Source organism: Podarcis erhardii (assembly GCF_964252035.2).
Source record: "Podarcis erhardii genome assembly, chromosome: 9".
Lineage (NCBI taxonomy): Eukaryota > Metazoa > Chordata > Lepidosauria > Squamata > Lacertidae > Podarcis > Podarcis erhardii.
In genome coordinates this window covers 67443889-67462836 of record NC_138512.1, presented here as the reverse complement: position 1 = coordinate 67462836, position 18948 = coordinate 67443889, and the positions used below count along the sequence as shown (strand labels likewise).

Below are 18948 nucleotides of genomic sequence, written 5' to 3'. Positions count from 1 at the left end.
TTAGTTCCTGGGCCAGGTCACAGGTTCACACCCTATTCATATCTTAAATGTGCCCTTAAGACAGGATTTGTGAGGAAAGAGAGAATGGGGAGGTTTCCGACTTTGACCTTGCAGAGAAAACATTTGCTCAGTTTAGGAATCAAAATGGTTCCAGGTTGGTCTTCCTGTGCTGATCTATGTATGTGCCTGGTTGGTACGCTTATGAACATTAACATATATCTAAGACCTCAAAAATCCTATCACAGAAGCAATGTGGCCTAGTGGCTATGGCGTCGGACTCTGACCCTGGGAGACCAGGGGTTGAATTCCCATGAAAGCTCCCAGTGTGTACAACCTGGAGGTGGTGCCAGCCAATGCCTCTCTCTGCCTGTCCTCCCTCACAAGTCTGTTGTGAGGAATCAAATGAGATGCCTTGTTGCACAGGACTCCTTTCATATCCGTGTAGTATTTGGGACAGGAGCACTTCCTGCTTATTAGGGCTTGCTGCCACATGATGGTGCAGCGAAAATCAGTGATAAGTTGGTAGAATGACTTTTCTCTAAAAAGTTTCCACTCCTGGAGAATCCAGCCAATGTTTACAAAGCACTGGGAGCCACTGCACGTAAGACTTTGGCTGTGCAGTCGAGTTGTGGACTTAAGAAACTGGAGAGGACGTTGACGGGAGGCCGAAATCTTGGCTAAAATTCAGCGTTCGTTAAAGTGCATGAAGTTATGAAGCTATCCAGGCATGCTTACCTCTGAGGACTTCACAAAACAGCCTAGTTTTAATGATGTTGTCCTGTTTTATATCCTCAGCCCTGTAGTAACATCATAACATCAGTTTTCATTGACAGAAGAAAAACAGCAGCATCTTCATTCACCTTCAGCAGTTGAGGCCTGTGCCAAAGCACACCAGTATTGCCCAATGTTGATGGTGAGTGTGGCTCTCACGAACCATCCAGAGTGGGGTGATAATAATAATAATAATAATAATAATAATAATAATAATAATAATAATAGTAATAATTTATTACTTGTATCCTGCCCATCTGATTATATAACACACAACGAAATATAACAATATAACGAAATATAATTCTGTGTTATATAACACAGAATATATAACACACAACGAAACAACAGACATTAAAAGCTTCTTGATCCAGGTCTGCCTTGAGATGTCTATGGAAAGTCATGTAATTGTTTATCTATTTGACATCTGATAGGAGGGCCAAGCGAAATGCCACAGTTTTGCAACGTTGTAAAGCGAGAAGGAACATGACTTGCCAGTGAATTATGGGGAACAAATGATGAATCAAATAAAACCAAGGCTACGTCCTGTTCAACAAGGAAAATGTATGGGAAGAGGACAGCTGGGGAGGAAAGAGAAGAAATTCTGCATTGAACATATTGAGGATTTAAGATGATAAAGCATTTTAAGCTCAGACAAATTCCTCTCAAGGAAATTGCCTCATTTTGGCCCTCATAATGCTAATAAAACCTGGTAGTAATGAGGAATGTAAAGGTTCTTATCAAAGAAAAAAGTGCAAACATTCACGTGTACAGAATAGTATAAACTTTTTATTTTTTTTCTTTGTGATTTATCTGACATTTGTTTTTACAATATAGAAAAGTGTATTCTTTGAATAGGTCTAGTAAATATAAATTTCAATCTATTTTAGATGTAAACCAGAACTAGAAAATTAATCCCCGACACCCTCCCCTCTCAAAATCTGCTGACAATGGGTATGATACAAAAGCATTCCAGCTGGGCACTTTCCAATCATGCCAGAAATGCAGGAGAAACACTAATTTGGAGACGTTGTACTGCACGAGTGTTTCGTAGATTCCTCCCAGTATCTTGATGTTAATTTTAACTAACTTGTTCAGCAGTTTCATGCAGGGAACCATGTTCAAAAACACAAAAGCAAGAGTAAGAAGATGGGAAGAACCAAGCTAAATACAGGAAAGAGCTTGTTCTAAAGGGGGGGGGGGAGTGGGGAACAGAAAAGTACATCTTTGATTGCACCTTCTTCATATCTTTTACACGCAATTCCATCATACATAATCTACAACCGGAATCCAAACTTCACAAAAGGTTTTCTGCACACTTATAAATACACATCACAAAAGGTGCAAGTTAGAATAAGACACAGAGTATGTACAAAATTAAACACATATTTAGTTCTAGATCAAAGTATGCATGTTCAAAAAAATAACTTGATCAAGTATTATTTTATCCACTTACACTAATTTACATTTATACATCTCTTATCGTATGGACACTTATGGAATTAGTAAAAAGGTGAGCTTCACCATCTACTCTGAAAAGGTAACACACGGACTTTTGACTCCAAGTCAAGAGTTCTACTCATAAAACAATTCTGGTAAAAGGAAAAACAGCTTCCCTTTCAGGGTAAAGTGTACGTATATGCGAGCCTGCTATGTGCATACATACACAGTTACAAAACAAAATATATATGTACAGTTCTATGCTGTCCCTTTGGGGGTAAAGAACTGAAGTATTACAGAGCAGACTAAGATATTAGCAAGTGCTCGCTAATTCAAGCATGAGATTTATATCCATTCATGAAACTTAGAATGATTGAATCATTTGCTGCATTAGAAAACCATGCAAGTGTGTTTAGCAATTTAATAATATTTGTTACAAAGGCTTTCGCTTTGAAGCATCTCCACTCAAAATAATGCTATTTCATGGGGGGTGGGGGTGGAGTGGGGGTTCTGTTCCACCAAGGAATTATGAGGTTTAGCTTTGTCTTACAAGGAAGTGTCAGCCACTGCACTGCTAAAACATACTTCATACTTTTTAATAAGTAAGCTAAAACTTGAGGTGTATACAAAAACAGAAACAAAAACAAAATGATACAGCGAGTGGCAAGGCAGATGCAGTTTACTTCGGATAAATTTCTGAATGGAAAGCTCTGTTGTTTGATGCACTGTGGCCACAATCTAACAGACACAGGTGCACTTAAATCTGTCGAACTCAATGGGATTAAGTGAAGCAGTGTTGGACTGTGGCCATAGAGTGCAGCTTCCTCAAATCTGCAGGTGACTACCACATTGTTAAAACACAATAAAACACCACATCTTTAGAAGTTTAACCCTCAACACCTCACTGATCACATTTAAAATAAAAACCAAGTAGGTCATTTGAAGACACCCTTGAACCATTAAGTATTCCCATTGACTAGCTGGGAGCCAAAGAGCCATTTTAGCTGGCCTTAAGGGGATTTTTTTTTTTACTCCCCCCCCCCCCAGGCCAACTGCAAATTCATTTTCAAAATCCCCCTTCAAAACAATTTGCTATGGAGTCTGAGGGAAGGGGAAACTGCTGTTTGAGAAACTCAAGAGGCACATGAGTACTCATGTGCTTTTGGGATCTTGGCTGGTATCTGGATAGTGGGGAAATAGTTTGGGGCTTTCAGTGAGCAAAACCATGTAACCTTTTATATAGACTAAGAGTTATGTTCCCCTTGCACCCATATATCAATTTAAAAGGTGTGGCACATTGCAAAGTGCTCTTTAGAGGGTACGTAGCATCATTGAGCATTGCTTACATCTTCCATCATTAACCCAATAAATGATCCCTCCCCCAAACCTCATGCACTGGAAGGGTACAAAGCTTAAATGATTTGGGGGAGTTGTAAGGTATCAATGAATATAAGTGGTATTAATGCTACCAGAAGATCCTTTGGCAAGTATAGTCACATATCTCAAAGAGACACTCTTAAAAAGATCAGGAAGTTACATGAAAACTTGATTACTGCCTTAAAAGGATAGCTAGATTCAAGACAGAGAGAGATATTTGCCTTCAAACCTTCAGAGGGGGTTGGCTAACATTTGGGACCTAGCAGAAATGTTTTTAAAAATCCCTAGCAACATTAAAATTTGTCAAACAACATATTGATAATCTCTCTGAAATCAAATGAAAACAGTTTATTAAAATTTGGAATATGTATTACAGTGATACATTATTTTTAAAAAACTTACTATAAATGTTGTTTTATGCTGTTTGAGGCTATGATATAAATTTTCACCTTGATTTTTTGTATATCATAGTTAGATATTTCTGGGTCTAGCTCTGATAATGCGTTATTCTTAATATATACTAATAGTAAGATCTGCACAATAAACTTCCCTGCTGAAGTCAGGACTGTGGCTAACAAGGCAACTACTGCTTTCCAGCAAATATTTATTTTAACTGACTTCCTTTCAACATTGCCTTATCCAAGGATGTACTGCTATTCGCTTTTGCAACAAAATCTGTGTTGTGATGCTGGCCAAATGTCATTTCAACTGGGTTTGAAAAGAGATGTTCCTGAAAGTCTGCCTGTCGGATGTCTTCCCACCTACCTGCATACAAAATATAACACTATACATTGCAAATAATAATAATTTAAAAAGAATTGCCAGAAGAAACGTTTTTTAAGAGAGAAATGGGGGCGGGGGGGGGGGCGAGATTCTCAACTCTGTGCAGTCCCATGAAGTTGAGAGGACAAAGATACACGCCATATGCATGAAGTAAAAGTGTTAAGCTAAAAAGGTACACGTCATTACAAAGCTTCAATATTAACATACACCAATGAAAACTAAGCAGCACCAAATTAAGAATGGACTAAAACTACATCTGATGTGAACTAAAAAGTGTCCCTGTGCCTTTTAGTGTCCCGTTCAGACCACAGCTCATTTCAAGAGTCAGCAGTTCATGGCACAAGGGTCGCTTTTGGACTTTCCTGCTGAATTAATGATTCTCATCAGACAACGTCCAAACTCCTCTAGAATCATCCGTTCTGCTACTGCCTTCGACTTTCCTGCCTTCTCCGCCTGCTCCGCCTGCGCAAGTAAGCAGTCACACGTCGCTTCGGCAACTTCCTTCGTTACAAACGTAAATGGCAACCTAGAAGAAAACAAGAACAAGCCGTAGCACATTATAACTGACAATCAGACTCCTTTTCCCCCTAAATTAAGTATCAAGATATCTATCTGTAAAAGCAAGGAAGATCAGATGCAGTTCCTCAAACACACACTTCCGTAAGAATAGCAATGTGCTTTTCTTTTTCTCCACAATCTTTATAAATCCAGGCTGACAATGACTTTCATTCATCATTTCCACAGATCCCTCCCTCCAGGTTTAAAGGGGTTTAAAGCCCTTAAAAGCTAAAGGGAAAAGGCAGGGAAACAGCATGTACACACACCCATTAATGTGTAGTACTATGTACCATATTTTTTGCTCTATAGGACACACTTCTTCCCCTCCCAAAATGAAGGGGAAATGTGTGTGCGTCCTATGGAGCAAATGCAGGCTTTCGTGACCCTCTCGCTCTCCAGGCTTCAGGAAGATATCCGCAAGCCTTCGGAGCCCGGTGGGAGTGCCCGCCGGGCTCCGAAAGCTTGTGGATAGCAGCCTGCAGCCTGAAGCCCGGGGAGCACAGCGCTGCGCACCCCGGGCTTTGGGCAGCTATCCACAAGCCTTCGGAGCCCGGCGGGAGTTCCCACCGGGCTCAGAAGGCTTGCGGATAGCAGCAAGCTCCGGGAGCGAAGGCGACGTTTTGCGCAACCTCGCCCCCACTCCCGGACCTGTTTTGAGGGCTGGGGAAGCTCGGGCTTCCCCCGCCCCAGCCCCGTGGCTAAAAAGGAAGTCAAGACAACTAGCAGGATCCATCCCGCTCACTGTCTTGGCTTCTCCCAAAGCCACGTGCAGCCTCTCCCGGCTGGAGAGTTGTGCGTGGCTAAAGAGGAAGCCAAGACCGGGGGGGGGGATAATTTTTTTTTATTCCCCCCCCCCAAAAAAACTAGGTGCGCCCTATGGTCCGGTGCGCCCTATAGAGCGAAAAATACGGTACTTGTTCCACGTCTAGCAACTGCAAGAGCAGCAGAATAAAATATGAGCCCAGGCAAGTGAGGCAGGAGGAGGCACTCTGCTCCCCAAAAGTTATTTCCATGCCCTCCCTCTATTTCTCTCAACCTACAGCACTAATTTTTTTAACAGCACAGAGGAGACTGCATGACATCAACAAAATGGAAGTAAGCACACCTTCCCCCTCCGCTGGTCAACACCGGGGCTGGCCTTGTCAGCAGGTCTGAAATCTGCGAGGACAACTTTGTCTTTGCGGCAGTTTGTTGCTGGACTCGCACTTCAGCAGCGTCAGCCAAGTGCATCAACGTCTTCCGCTCTGGGCTTTCTTCAAAGTTCTTGCAGCCGATACATTTGCAAATTGAAGAACACATGATCTTTGCCTGAACAGGAGAAAAACAAAAGCCTATTCATTCATTTATTTAATTTGTATAGCACCCTTCATCCAAAGTTCACAGCGCAGTTCGCAACATAAAAATACAAAATGAGAACACAAAATACATAAAAGCACAAAAAACCCTTTCCAGAAACAAGTTTACTACTACTACTACTACTACTACTACTAATAATAATAATAATAATAATTTATGTATACCCCTCCCCCCCCCCCCGGCCAGAGCCAGGCTCGGGGCGGCTAACACCAGTAAAATTACAGTAAGAACATAAGGGGGAGGGACCAATTAAAAATACAGATTAAAAATACAATTTAAAATGCAGCCTCATTTTAATAGTAGCCCATAGATCAAAACCATAAGGGGAGGGAAAAATAAGGGTCAGACTGAGTCCAAACCAAAGGCCAGGCAGAACAGCTGTTGTCTTGCAGGCCCTGCAGAAAGGCCATAGAATGTTAAAAGCCTGGTTATAGAGGAACAATTTTTGCCAAGCACTAAAGGTATGTAACACAGGTGCCAGGCAAGCCTTCCTGGGGAGAGCATTCCACAAATCGGGAGCCACTGCTTAAAAGGCCCATTCTCATTTTGCCACCCTCCGGGCCTCTTGTGGAGGAGGCACAGGAAGAAGGGCCTCAGATGATTTTCACAGGGTCCAGATCAGTTCATATGGGGAGAGGCGGTCTTTGAGGTATTGTTTTGCTGTGTGTTGTAAAATCACAGATTTATTTGTGTATTCAAAATGATTATTGTTTAGCACACACCTTTCAGTGCAATATCAGCCGGATAAATAGGACTGCCTAATCTGCAATAGTGCATCACTGATCTTTCATTATGCTTCAAAATTAGGGGATAAAATCCTTCAACTATTGGAGATTTTTGTTCTCCCATTCTCATATAGGTAGAAGTCAAGTCTGCAAGGGGCTCCTGAAGTTATATGGATGTCACACAGTAAGCAGAAACATGGCAGAATGCCTTTGTTAAGCTACTTCCTGGCTCTGAACTCCTTTCTCTGTGGAGGTTGCCCAAAGTCAGAGCCTGAGTCTTTTCCAGAAGCACTGTAGGAATTTTTAGTTAAGAGGTTTCCTGTGGCTGAAGATAGCCTTGGATTTAAAACAGGGATACAGTGGTACCTCGGGTTAAGAACAGGTCTGTTCTTAACCTGAAACTGTTCTTAACCTGAAGTACGACTTAGCTAATGGAGCCTCCCACTGCATTATTTCTGTTCTCATCCTGAAGCAAAGTTCTTAACCCGAGGTACTATTTCTGGGTTAGCGGAGTCTGTAACATGAAGCATCTGTAACCTGAGGTACCACTGTAGAGGTACAGCCATACCTCGGATTGAAGTAGCTTCGGGATGAATATTTTCGGGTTGCGCTCCGCGGCCACCTGGAAGTAACGGAGCGCGTTACTTCCACGTTTCGCCGCATGCGCAGATGCTCAAAATGACGTCATGTGCATGTGCAGAAGCGGCGAATCGCAACCCGCCCACGAGCAAACGCGGGTTGCGTTCGCTTCAGGATGCAAACGGGGCTCCGGAACAGATCCCGTTCGCGTCGAGAGGTACCACTGTATTAGGATTTCACATAACATTTGTGAGCCTAATATAAGTGTGTGTTAAAAAAAATAAAAATGGAACCACTATGGAGATGCTGCGAGACTGAATCAAGGGAGGGCAGTGACAAAAAAGTACTGAGAGGAGAGAAATACAGCAGACTTTGGGTCTTACCTCGTAGCATTCACAATAGTTTTTGAGACATCCAGACCGCTTGCAGTTGCAACCTTTGCTGTGCCGCCTGTCCGACTCGCCTTCCTTCCCCTTCCCTATTTTAGGCTTGAAGGCTTCTGGGTTTCTGTCAAGGCAGGCCTAGCAAGGCAGATGCAAAGAAATCCATCACCACATGCAAGTGTTGGAGACGCAAACCCAGACTTTCACAGGAGGAACTGGCAGACACCATTTCATCCGGTCACAAAAGACAAAAGTCTTTTTGTCAAGGTTTGGTTTTGCTTTAGAAAGGGAAGAGCTTTACCTTGATTGCTTTCTGTCTGTCATTTTCATGGTCCAGATTGTTATAGCAGTTTGTGCAGTTGCAGTTGTTGCAGAACTCGCCATTGGCAAAGCAATCGCAGTACCTGAAAGGGAAATCTCGTGTGAAGCTTGAACACAAAACGCCCAAAAGGACGGCACAACAAGCGTGAATTGCAAGGGGTTGCATGGCTCCTCCAACCACACTCATGGCAGGCAGGTCAGCCTTCCAGGTGGGTTTAACAGCAACTCTCAAACTTTGTTGTCACGAGTCTCGCGGAGAAAACAACAACCCAAGGCCAGAACCACGGGGGCTTTGCAACTCTGGAGAGAAAGGGCTTCCAACACTCCACCCACAAGGAAGAAAGCTAGTGTGGCTTGGCCCTGAAGGAAAAGGAAAGGGCAGGCCTTTCCCCCTTCAACTTAAAAGGTAAAGGGACCCCTGACCAGTCGCGGAGGACTCTGGGGTTGCGGCACTCATCTCACTTTATTGGCCAAGGGAGTCGGCGTACAGTTTCCGGGTCATGTGGCCAGCATGACTAGGCTGCTTCTGGCGAAACCAGAGCAGTGCATGGAAACACCGTTTACCTTCCTGCCAGAGCGTTACCTATTTATCTACTTGCACTTTGACGTGCTTTCAAACTGCTAGGTTGGCAGGAGCTGGGACCGAGCAACGGGAGCTCACCCCATCACGGGGATCCGAACCGCTGACCTTCTGATCGGCAAGCCCTAGGCTCTGTGGTTTAACCCAGTGTTTCCCAACCTTTGGTCTTCAGCTGTTTTCAGACTACAATTCCCATCATCCCTGACCATTGATCTTGCTAGCTAGGGATCATGGGAGTTGTAGTCCAAAAACAGCTGGAGATCCAAGGTTGGAAAACACTGGTTTAACCCACAGCGCCACCCGCGTCCCCCCCTTCAACTTAGTAGCCATTAAATTAGAACTGGGAGGAGCTTGCATTCAGCATACTGAAAAGTTGCTTGAACTTCCTACTCAGCCAAACAGGATGTGTTGCAGGCAACATCGTTTAGCCTCTTTGCCCACTCACATATCTTGATCTCAAGAACACATCACTACACAAGGAGGCCTCATCCTATAACGCACATGGTGCTCAGCAGCAGTGCGCAAGTTTTATCCAAGTCTAAAATGCAAAAGATAGTATCTACCGCAGAGTGAGATTAAGATAACAACCTTAAATATGGGAAATGTGGCCTCAACATGATCTTCCTCTAACACAAGATTTTATCTGTAATGGGTTTAACATGCTGCTAGACTACAACCCCAACATCCCTGACCAGTGGCTGTGCTGGGAGCCCAATAAGATTTTAGCTACCTCTGCTGTAATGCATGCACTTTATTGCTGATGGAAAAACAGGGTTTTACTTTTAACATTTCAAGATGGCAAAAAGTAAAAGTTATACTTACAGCTTAAGACACAGTGATTTTGTACAGTTGCATGGCTTTCTGGGACGATTTGCCGATTCGGAGGAAATTATTCTGTAAAACAGTTTTAATGACTTCAGTCATTTTTTGGGCCCAAACGACAAAATGTTGATTAGCTATTGTGTCATTTGAGATGTGCAATAACAATAATGGGACCATTGACCCATCTGTTCCCCACAGTTCAGATTACACAACCTAGCCCACCTTGTGCCAAGGTCAGAGAGCAGGAGCATCTTAGGTGCCTCCAGATCAAGTGATTCCACCAAATGACTTATCAGAAAAGTAATTCCCAAACTGTGGTGCCAGAAGAAAAATGCTACTGCATCAGGATAAAAAAATAAATCAGTATAACTGTCCTATAAGTCCATTGTATAATGCATAACAGAGGTTATCTAATGCTTCTCTGAATGATCGCCTACTCTGGCATTGCTTTCTTCTGCTTAGTTTCTGTCAGGGGCTAGTAATTCTGCTTTGCATGAGCATCAGCTGTAAGTGGATCATTCAGTCACTCCAAAAGTAAAGACTCAGCAAATTCACCTGGCCTCATGAGGCTGTTTTCAGTTGCATCTCCCTAAAAGTTGCTTCTTTGGGGCTGTGTCCTTTCAGTTAAGCAGGCATGCCCATAAAGAATCATAGAATCATAGAGTTGGAAGAGACCACAAGGGCCATCGAGTCCAACCCCCTGCCAAGCAGGAAACACCATCAGAGCACTCCTGACATATGGTTGTCAAGCCTCTGCTTAAAGACCTCCAAAGAAGGAGACTCCACCACACTCCTTGGCAGCAAATTCCACTGTCGAACAGCTCTTACTGTCAGGAAGTTCTTCCTAATGTTTAGGTGGAATCTTTTTTCTTGTAGTTTGGATCCATTGCTCCGTGTCCGCTTCTCTGGAGCAGCAGAAAACAACCTTTCTCCCTCCTCTATGTGACATCCTTTTATATATTTGAATATGGCTATCCTATCACCCCTTAACCTCCTCTTTTCCAGGCTAAACATATCAGTGACTCATGCATGGGGGGGGGGGAGGCTCTTCAAAAAGCAGTTGTAAGTTTTACTCTTCCACATTCTAAAATTAATTTTTTCAGGTGTAATAACAAAGTGTGCCCAGATATTTGGGATCTACTGTACTACCCCCATATAAACAAACCACGAGAAACAATACGCTTGACCAAGATTGTGCAGTCTCTTCATTAGGAATAAAAATATGTGCAGAGGTGTTCGGTGTGCCTGCCCTACTCTTGTGGGACTTTTCCTTTTGGAACCTGGGTAGGATTTAAATAATTTTAGCTAGTTTTTATGGGTAGAGAGAATTGTTTTTACATCTGTAAGATCTTTATCTATTTTAAGACTCTGGTTTCATATAAAGCAAAATGTAACTGGGTTGGCACATAAGGGGGAAAAAACCCTGCAAAAATTCACAGTTGGGAAGTATCTTTTTAGGACCAAGCAAAATATCAACCCTATTTGGATATTCTGAGACCAGAGACCTCCTACATGCAAGGCAGATGCCCTACCACTTCAGCAGCTGAACACCGAACTACTCCAAATATTTCTCCCAATCCTCTGTCTTTCCGTGCTGTGCAATGATTATTTAAAACACATCTACACAATACATACCCATTGAATGGCAGGCGGGCTTGGGTCTGGATACTAGATGTCCCACTAAGATTGGCATTGCTTGCTATTGATACGTAGGATGACTGCTGTAGCTAAAAATAAATAAATTCACAAAGTCAGAACACGAAGTCAGTACATGACATACCGTTTGCAGATTAGTACTTGCGCAAATAGCTGGCCAAACACTTTTTATTCCGTCATTAAGAGTCAGAAGAAGATGTTCACTACTATTTTTAGACTGGAGGGCTTTTGTCCTAGAAACTGGATTATAACCTCATGTTTAATGTGTACCTAATTTTCTAGTGCTAATGGAAGCCTCACATCTCTTATGATACAACAGTCCTCTTAGAACAGTGTAACTAGATTAAAAACCTGTCTAAACATAAAAATAACAATAATGTCTCATAGCACCACACTTTTTTGTGACAGGATTAAAAAATTCAGGAACCGTAACACTCCATTTGGCTAAAAGTCTGTTGAGAATTAAATTAAAATATTACACCTGATTAGCAGTTTATGTTGTCAAAGCTCCTTCAATTTCTCACGCCTAAGTTTCATGGTCAGATAAAAAATAGTAGGAAAAAACTTTATTTGGGAAATACATAGAGCGGTTTTTCCATTTATAATCCCATTAGAATTCCTCCACAGCTGCACTATTATATAGCCCAAAAAGCAGGCATAGGCAAACTCGGCCCTCCAGATGTTTTGTGACTACAACTCCCATAATCCCTTGCTAACAGGACCAGTGGTCAGGGATGATGGGAATTGTAGTCCCAAAACACCTGGAGGGCCGAGTTTGCCTATGCCTGCCAAAGAGCCTGTCAAAGCAGCATACGCTTTTCTTTTGATCTTTTTGTTGTTGCTAAACTATATGGGGATTTTCACACACCTGAAAGAGGACTGCTGGAACTCATTTTGTGGTATCAGCAGAAAATATCTATGGAAAACTAGGAATTATGGAAAACTAGGGTCCTACTCCAAGTATCCTATTTTGATTCAGAATGCATGGTAGTGAAGCTGGAAAAGTGGCAGAGGGGGTGTCAGTTGACATAGCTTTTCCTTGTACCTTTTCCAGTGACAAAACCATTAACATGCTACATATTGGCTATAAGAAATCACCTTCTTGTGCAATCAGCTCTCAGCTTTTCACCACTCTCTCCACTTTAGGGACAGGAACCACCTGCAGACGAGCTTCTGCTAGGACTGCGTTAGCTAGGAAAGCTGTTTGCAAGCTGAAAAATCCCTCATGCCTGCTTCCTTTGGAGAAGCAGAGAAATTTTCAAAGAGGAAGACAGCTGAGGTCCTACGTCTCCCCGGCAACACCCTTTTGTTAAGCAGATGAATTTCTGATGACCTTCATGGCCTTGAGGCATAGTGATGGTGGGTTAACACATAAAATAAATTTCATCAGTTGCCCTTGCTTTTCCAACCATTTTAATAGGATCATTCTTGTTTTTAGATTCAGAATCCCACATTCTCATTTCCCCGTAAAGGTATTTAAAGGGAAATTAATTTTAATAACAGAGAACAAGAGTATTTTCTGCTTATCTCCATGAAGTCCACAATCTTCTATTATTTAGTTCTTAGAATGCACTTGAACTTTACACTCCAGAGAGAAGTCTGATTTTTCCAGCAAAGAAGATCTTCCATTTTCAGCTTTGTTTGGGAACAGTTGGAACTCAGCTTTATTTCAAAGCAATCCTCCAAGCTGGCTGGAATGAGATTGTGCATTTACAAAACCGGAGTATCATCATTTTGGCAACCATCTCTTCTCAGCTGTCATGATGGCGAACAATGGTCCTTCCTCTTTCCATCCATATTAAAAGGCTCCTTCTTTCTTGCCTGCTTTGTATTTCAATTGCTGGTGGGGTAAGTTCTTCCTAATGTCTTTTTCTGGCAGAAGATACGTCATCTGCTTGGGCCGTGCACCAAAGGAATTCCACCTGGCCATATACTCCATGAATTAAGTCACACTGAAGCTCTCATTTCTTTCAGCTCTGCCAGACTATCTGGCTACAAGGGAGAGCGTGGGGGATGTTGCTGTTTTCCATGAGAGGGCTACTCTCAATGATTTGGACCGGTAAGCCTCTATGCAGCTGCTCTACATGCAATTTTCTATCCCATGTTTTCCAAAAGAAGACAGCAGCAATCCACAGGTGTTCCTCAGTCTTGCCGCATTCCAAGCATATGCAGCATCTTTTACTAGTGGTACTATCAGTAAGTTTCATCAGGCCAGCAGTTCCCAAACTGTGCTGGGTTACACTAGTGTGATGAGAGAAGGGCTGAAGTGAAATGCAACCACGTCTTTCAAGAAGGTCCTGTGCAGGACTGTGGTTTTTTTCCTGCCAACATATGGGCATCGACATCTCCCCATGTGGAAAGGTGCCCTGATACAGCCTGCAGCACAGCTGGCAGCCTGGGAAAATTCCAGGGGGGGGGGACATCCTGGGAGAGGGAATGTGTGTATCCACTTCAGTACAACGGTGTGCTTCCACAGTTAGTCCAAAAGCGGGAGAAAAAAAGCCCAACGTCTTGGGTATCAAAGATTAGAAAACGATGGATTATGCCTACCTTATTTCTAGCACTTATTTTGTGTCCACAGACATTGGAAACTCTGAAATTCTTCTGGCCTTAACTCCCAAGTGGGTCATTTTTGGTAAAAGAATCTATACACTATAAAGCATCACACGCTCGTTAAATATTTTGGTCAATTTCATCTCCACATCAATGCCATACCTGTGTGACATACTGAGCCGGGAGAACAGCATAGCCTACATTCCCTGCACCAGGGGCTGGAGCCAGCACTGTGCCCGGGGGAAGGTTGGTGAGGTTTGGCTGGATCTGTGGCAGTGGTGTGGCAGGCATTATTAGCCTCTGCTGTGGCTGGCTTGTAGTAACTATCTGCGAAGTTGTGCTAATTGGTTTGGGCGCCACCTGCAAGGAAAGGGAATTGCCATGATGCCTTCATTGCACATGAGATCTTATTCTTTGCAAATCAACAGGAGAAGTTACTTTGGAAATTCCAACTGTACAAAACGAGAAATACATATTAAGTACGTAGGCGGACGCAAAACTCACTTGTTTGACTGCCTGCGTTGCTGGAACAATTGGGACAGACATCCTCACGGGGGTTGCATTCACCACCATTGGCTTAGCTGCTCAAAAGAAACAACATGAGACACAATATGCAACTTTCTGTGCAAATATGTTTACAGGATGCAGCTTCTCTGGTTGTTACTCCTGTATACTAAAGGTAGGGCCATTTTGGTTTTGTTGTTCTTTTGTATGTATTGCCTGAACACCAGCTTCCGGGTTAGGGTGGGATATTTCGTTATCTATTTTTATGGCATTGTTACATGCTGAAATCATTTAACAGAAAAAAATATTTTAAACGAGTTTTTTCAGAATTTTGGATAGAACAACAAAACACACCTCAAACTTTTGCTGTTTACCATTTACTTGATCAACTCCTAGACAAATCATGGTGAAACAAAGCAACACAACACAAGAAGACCATACATCTCCTAAAATTAAGGGTAAACAAGCAGTGTTTCCAATCTGACACTTTTCATGGCTAAGGAATGTGTATCACCCCCTAAGTGGCAATTACAACTTTAAAATTAGTCTGCATTTGCACTGCTGGAAGCTGTTCATTTAAAAAAACCTAATTATTGCAATGGAGGTGGGACTGAGAAGGGGAGGCTGCCTGATAAATGGGGACACCCGAATCTTGGTCAAAGATCAACAATGAGCATTCATGGCTAAATCATTAGTCCAACAAGTATTAGGAAACCTTTCCTACTTGGGAGTGGACATACAACCAGCACAAAGCAACGGTGCAGAACACGGAATGTTAAACATATGCCTACTTAATGCCCTTTGTATTTGCATTTCTGTTAAGCACTTCCAAAATTGTCATGAAAACATTCAACTATGGTGACTACTAACCTTGCTGAAGAGATGCTGTGCTGATGCTGGGATTCTGAGTGGCTGGCTGTGCTGAGCTGTTGGCTGTTGTGGCAGTTACAAGCCGGACATAATGGAATTTGCTTCCAGGTACCTGAATCTGTTGAACATTGGGTGCTGTTGCCAAGGGAATGATAGTCTTAAACTGAGATGTGCTCACTCCCCCCATAGTAAGGGTCTGTACTGAAGATTTCACAGCCTGTTAAAATAGTTGTAAAGTTATTTATGTGATGTCAATATATCAGCCTCTATTTTATTGTTGGCAAAGAAGTAGTTTCTAGTGAGTCAGCATTATTCCCCCTTGTGCTTCATTTTAAAGCTTCATTTTAAAGCACAGATCAATAAACTCTTGAAATGCATTATAACTTTGTATTAATGATGTCAGATACAGGACTTCCGGGTTAGCGCCTCCGGCAATGGCGGAGCTGCTCCCGATCGGAGGAACCAGCTCCGTGAAAAACAGGGTCTAACCGCCACGGTGAAGGCGGAGACCCTTAGAAATCACAGGTGGAGAAGCCTGTGAACCTGGGATTCGGCTGGCACCTTTTGTGCCCCCCCTACACGCGAGGAGACCTGGTAACGGGAATCCGGAGCGACGTGATGGTGAGCGGTGCGGTGCTTTGAATCGACTGCTTTTTGCACGGAGCAAAGCCGCATTGCCGCTGTCGGAGAGCGCTGACTTCTTTTTGTGGACAATTGGATTTTAAACAACAACCCGTGAGTAGAACGGGAAATTGGACTTTTAAAATAATTTAATTTGGCACCGAATGGGGAAGGTTTAAACAGGAAGTCCACTTCCCTTTCTGTAAATAGACTGAAGCAAAAAAGTTGCTAACTAAGGTCTTGGAAAGTCTTACGTAAAGGATTAAAACCCCACTGTTTGAAACTATTATTATTATTCCCCTTGGAAGCAGGAGAAGTCTGCAGGAGAAGCTGAAAAATTAAAAATCGAAGTACCACGTCTCTGAACCTGGGAACGGTCTGCAAAAAGTTCATCGACGGTAAGCAGGATAAATTTGACAGCTAGCTGTCAAGACATAAAAGAAAGACATTGTTTCTATCGTCCGCTTCTGCGTTTAAAAAAGAAGAAAAGGTAACTGGAACTGTTACTATTCTACTTTTGGAACTGTGCTGGAAAGGATTGACAAATGGAGACTGTTTCCCTCTAGAGGGAGTTTTGGGACATTGTTACAAGAGTGCAGCTGGGATATTGGCATTAAGATAAAGATAGACTGTGAGAAACCAGCTTTGACCTTGAATATCTCAAGAATGTCAGCTAAGGAAGAAGTAGCGTCTGTACTGAATAGGACATTTTATCTGTTGGGAAAGCTGCATAAACAGATGGATGTTATGGCTACTAGTATTGATATTTTGGGAACAAAAGTGGGCATCAGCATAGAAGTTGACAACAACCCGGCACAGGAATCTTTCTTAACTGAACAAATTGATGAATTAGAGAAGGAGAAAATTGCTGTTGTGGAGTATAAAGCAATACAAGGGGGAGCCTTAACCCTACAGAGGCAAATGGAGGATTACAAGATGAGGCCTTATATGACTGTAATTAGGAGAAGCCAGTTATTGAAGATGGGAACCTGGCCTGATTTGGAAAATGAAAGGTGGAGAGATCCCCTTATGTGGGGATCAAATGACTTTTGGGATATGAATTTGAGCCAAGAGGAGATTGGAGCTTTTGGGGCCTTTGGACTTGGAAGAATTGTGAAAAAAGATTTGGAATATTTTATGGGCCCTAGCCTTAACTATGGAAATCTGGCAGACCTGTTAAGAAGGAATATGAGCATCGATGGGTTGCAGCTCCCCCGAGATCTGCTTTTTAGCACCAAGGATTATCAAGAAGATCGGCAGATGGGACATGAAGAAGAGTTAAGAGCCTCGGACATAAGATCTCCAGGTTGATGGACTGTTGGAGGTTGATGGAACTGACGGCAGGGGCCGAGACCGGGGAGGGGGGACGGTGGAAGAAAGTTGGGAACTTAAAATGTATATATGGAGATTTTTTCAAAAAAAAAAAATTGATGAGAGTTGGAAAAATCGTGGAATGAAATTTTTATGACCCTAGGGGAAATGTCTTAAGAGATTAAGTTCAAATATATCAATTTTAAGGAGAAGTAAGATTAAATAAAGTAAAAATGGATGGCTAATTGGTGAAAGAAGAGAATGTAAAATTACAGTATATTAAGATAAATTACTAGGATAAAGAAGATTGGAAAAAATTCAAAGTTTATCTATAGAAACATTGTAAAATCCAGGAATGTTAGAAGGATGTTGGAATGAAGTAATGTGGTTTTAGCAGAAATGATATAAAGGATTAGGTAAAAATTGACTTTTTAATTGGTGAAAGACGAGAATGTAAAATTACAGTATATTAAGATAAATTATTAGGATAAAAACAAAGCTGGAAAGGATTTGCTGAAATACTTAATTGAACTAGAATACAAAAAAGGGAGGTGTGAGGAGGTCAAGGAAATAAGCAAAGGAAAGAAAGCTACGTAGAGGTTTGAGCTGTATTTTTTTTCTTTTTTTTCCTAACTGTTTGTATTTTTTCTGAATTTTTTTATTTTTATTTTTTTGTTTTTTCTAATATTTTCTTTGTAATCTTTAAAACTTGAATAAATATTATTTTTTAAAAAAAAATGATGTCAGATACAGTAAGCACCAGTTTGTGACCAAATTTACTTTAAGCTATTTCTCCCAATAGCGTATCATTTCAACTCATCAAAACAAAAGCAAAAGTTTGATAGATAAACAGTTAACAGTGTCTGAAACTATGCAGAGCTGTGAGTCGGACTCTGATGGTGAGGCTTTCAGAACAAGAGCCAGAACGCTGCATACCTGAGTTGTATTGTTAGCTACAGCCTTTCCAGGGGAAGATGGTGTTGAATGCTGCACCGTGAGAATCTGCTGCCCCAGGGCTACGTTTAGAGGAACACCAACTGCTTTCTGGGGTGAGCTTGGAGGCTGCGAGGCGACAGACACCACTGTTAGCTGCTTAACAACTCAAAGATCTTAGGCTAAAACATTCTGTAATACAGTTCCACACAACTACAGCTCATTCAGCTTCAAAATCAGAACAGAATACAAATGCACAAGACTTTTCATGCTGTTGAGCCAACCTATTTTGGACTACAACCACCATCTGCTGGCTGGTACTGAAAGCAGCTGAGGGCACCAGGTTGGTAAACAAGTTACAACGGTTTAGGCATCAGAAGCTGCTGGCAAGAAGGAAGTGCCCCCCGATAATTTTGCTCAGCTGGTAGATGTTTGGTAATCTGGGAATTCCAATTTCATTAAAAGAAACAGAGGCAGTAAGTTTACAGGTTTTGTTGTTGTGGATCATTTGAAACGTGATTAAAATAAATCATAAAACGAGGGTCATCTAGTCCAACCCTTTGCCATGCAGGAATCTAATGCTCAATGTTGGGCTCAAACCTGCAACCCCGAGATGAAGAGCCTCATGCCCTACCGACTAAGCGAACTCAGGTTGAAATAGGCAGCTTGAAGCTCAGGTTACTTGTTCTTCACTTGGAAGCTCAGGTACCATTTTAAGTACCGTATTTTTCGCCCCATAGGACGCACCCAGGTTTTTTTTTGGGGGGGGGATAAAGGGAAAAAAATTTATTTTCCCCCCAGGCGC

General features: G+C 42.2%; 1 protein-coding gene and 2 long non-coding RNA genes across 8 annotated transcripts in view; 2 read left to right on the top strand and 1 right to left on the bottom strand.

Moving 5' to 3' along the window:
* The window catches only part of LOC309350483, a 300644-nt gene that overhangs the window by 150133 nt on the left and 131563 nt on the right, over positions 1-18948 (top strand). The gene's annotated exons all lie outside the window — the stretch shown is intronic.
* LOC309350448 lies at positions 251-4801 on the top strand. Its single transcript, XR_014160382.1, has 3 exons — positions 251-340; positions 804-913; positions 4664-4801. It is a non-coding gene; the product is annotated as an uncharacterized lncRNA (long non-coding RNA).
* LIN54 (lin-54 DREAM MuvB core complex component) overlaps positions 1541-18948 on the bottom strand; it is a 35340-nt gene continuing 17932 nt past the window's right edge. For all 6 annotated transcript variants that reach the window (XM_081876801.1, XM_081876805.1, XM_081876803.1 and 3 more), the window contains 10 exons: positions 18147-18272; positions 15279-15495; positions 14409-14485; positions 14067-14264; positions 11331-11422; positions 9696-9767; positions 8274-8376; positions 7973-8110; positions 6035-6237; positions 1541-4897 (listed from right to left, as the gene is read on the bottom strand). In XM_081876801.1, the coding sequence (XP_081732927.1) occupies positions 4696-4897; positions 6035-6237; positions 7973-8110; positions 8274-8376; positions 9696-9767; positions 11331-11422; positions 14067-14264; positions 14409-14485; positions 15279-15495; positions 18147-18272 (1428 nt within the window). In that variant the 3' untranslated portion in view covers positions 1541-4695. The remainder of the gene's footprint in view (positions 4898-6034; positions 6238-7972; positions 8111-8273; positions 8377-9695; positions 9768-11330; positions 11423-14066; positions 14265-14408; positions 14486-15278; positions 15496-18146; positions 18273-18948) is intronic.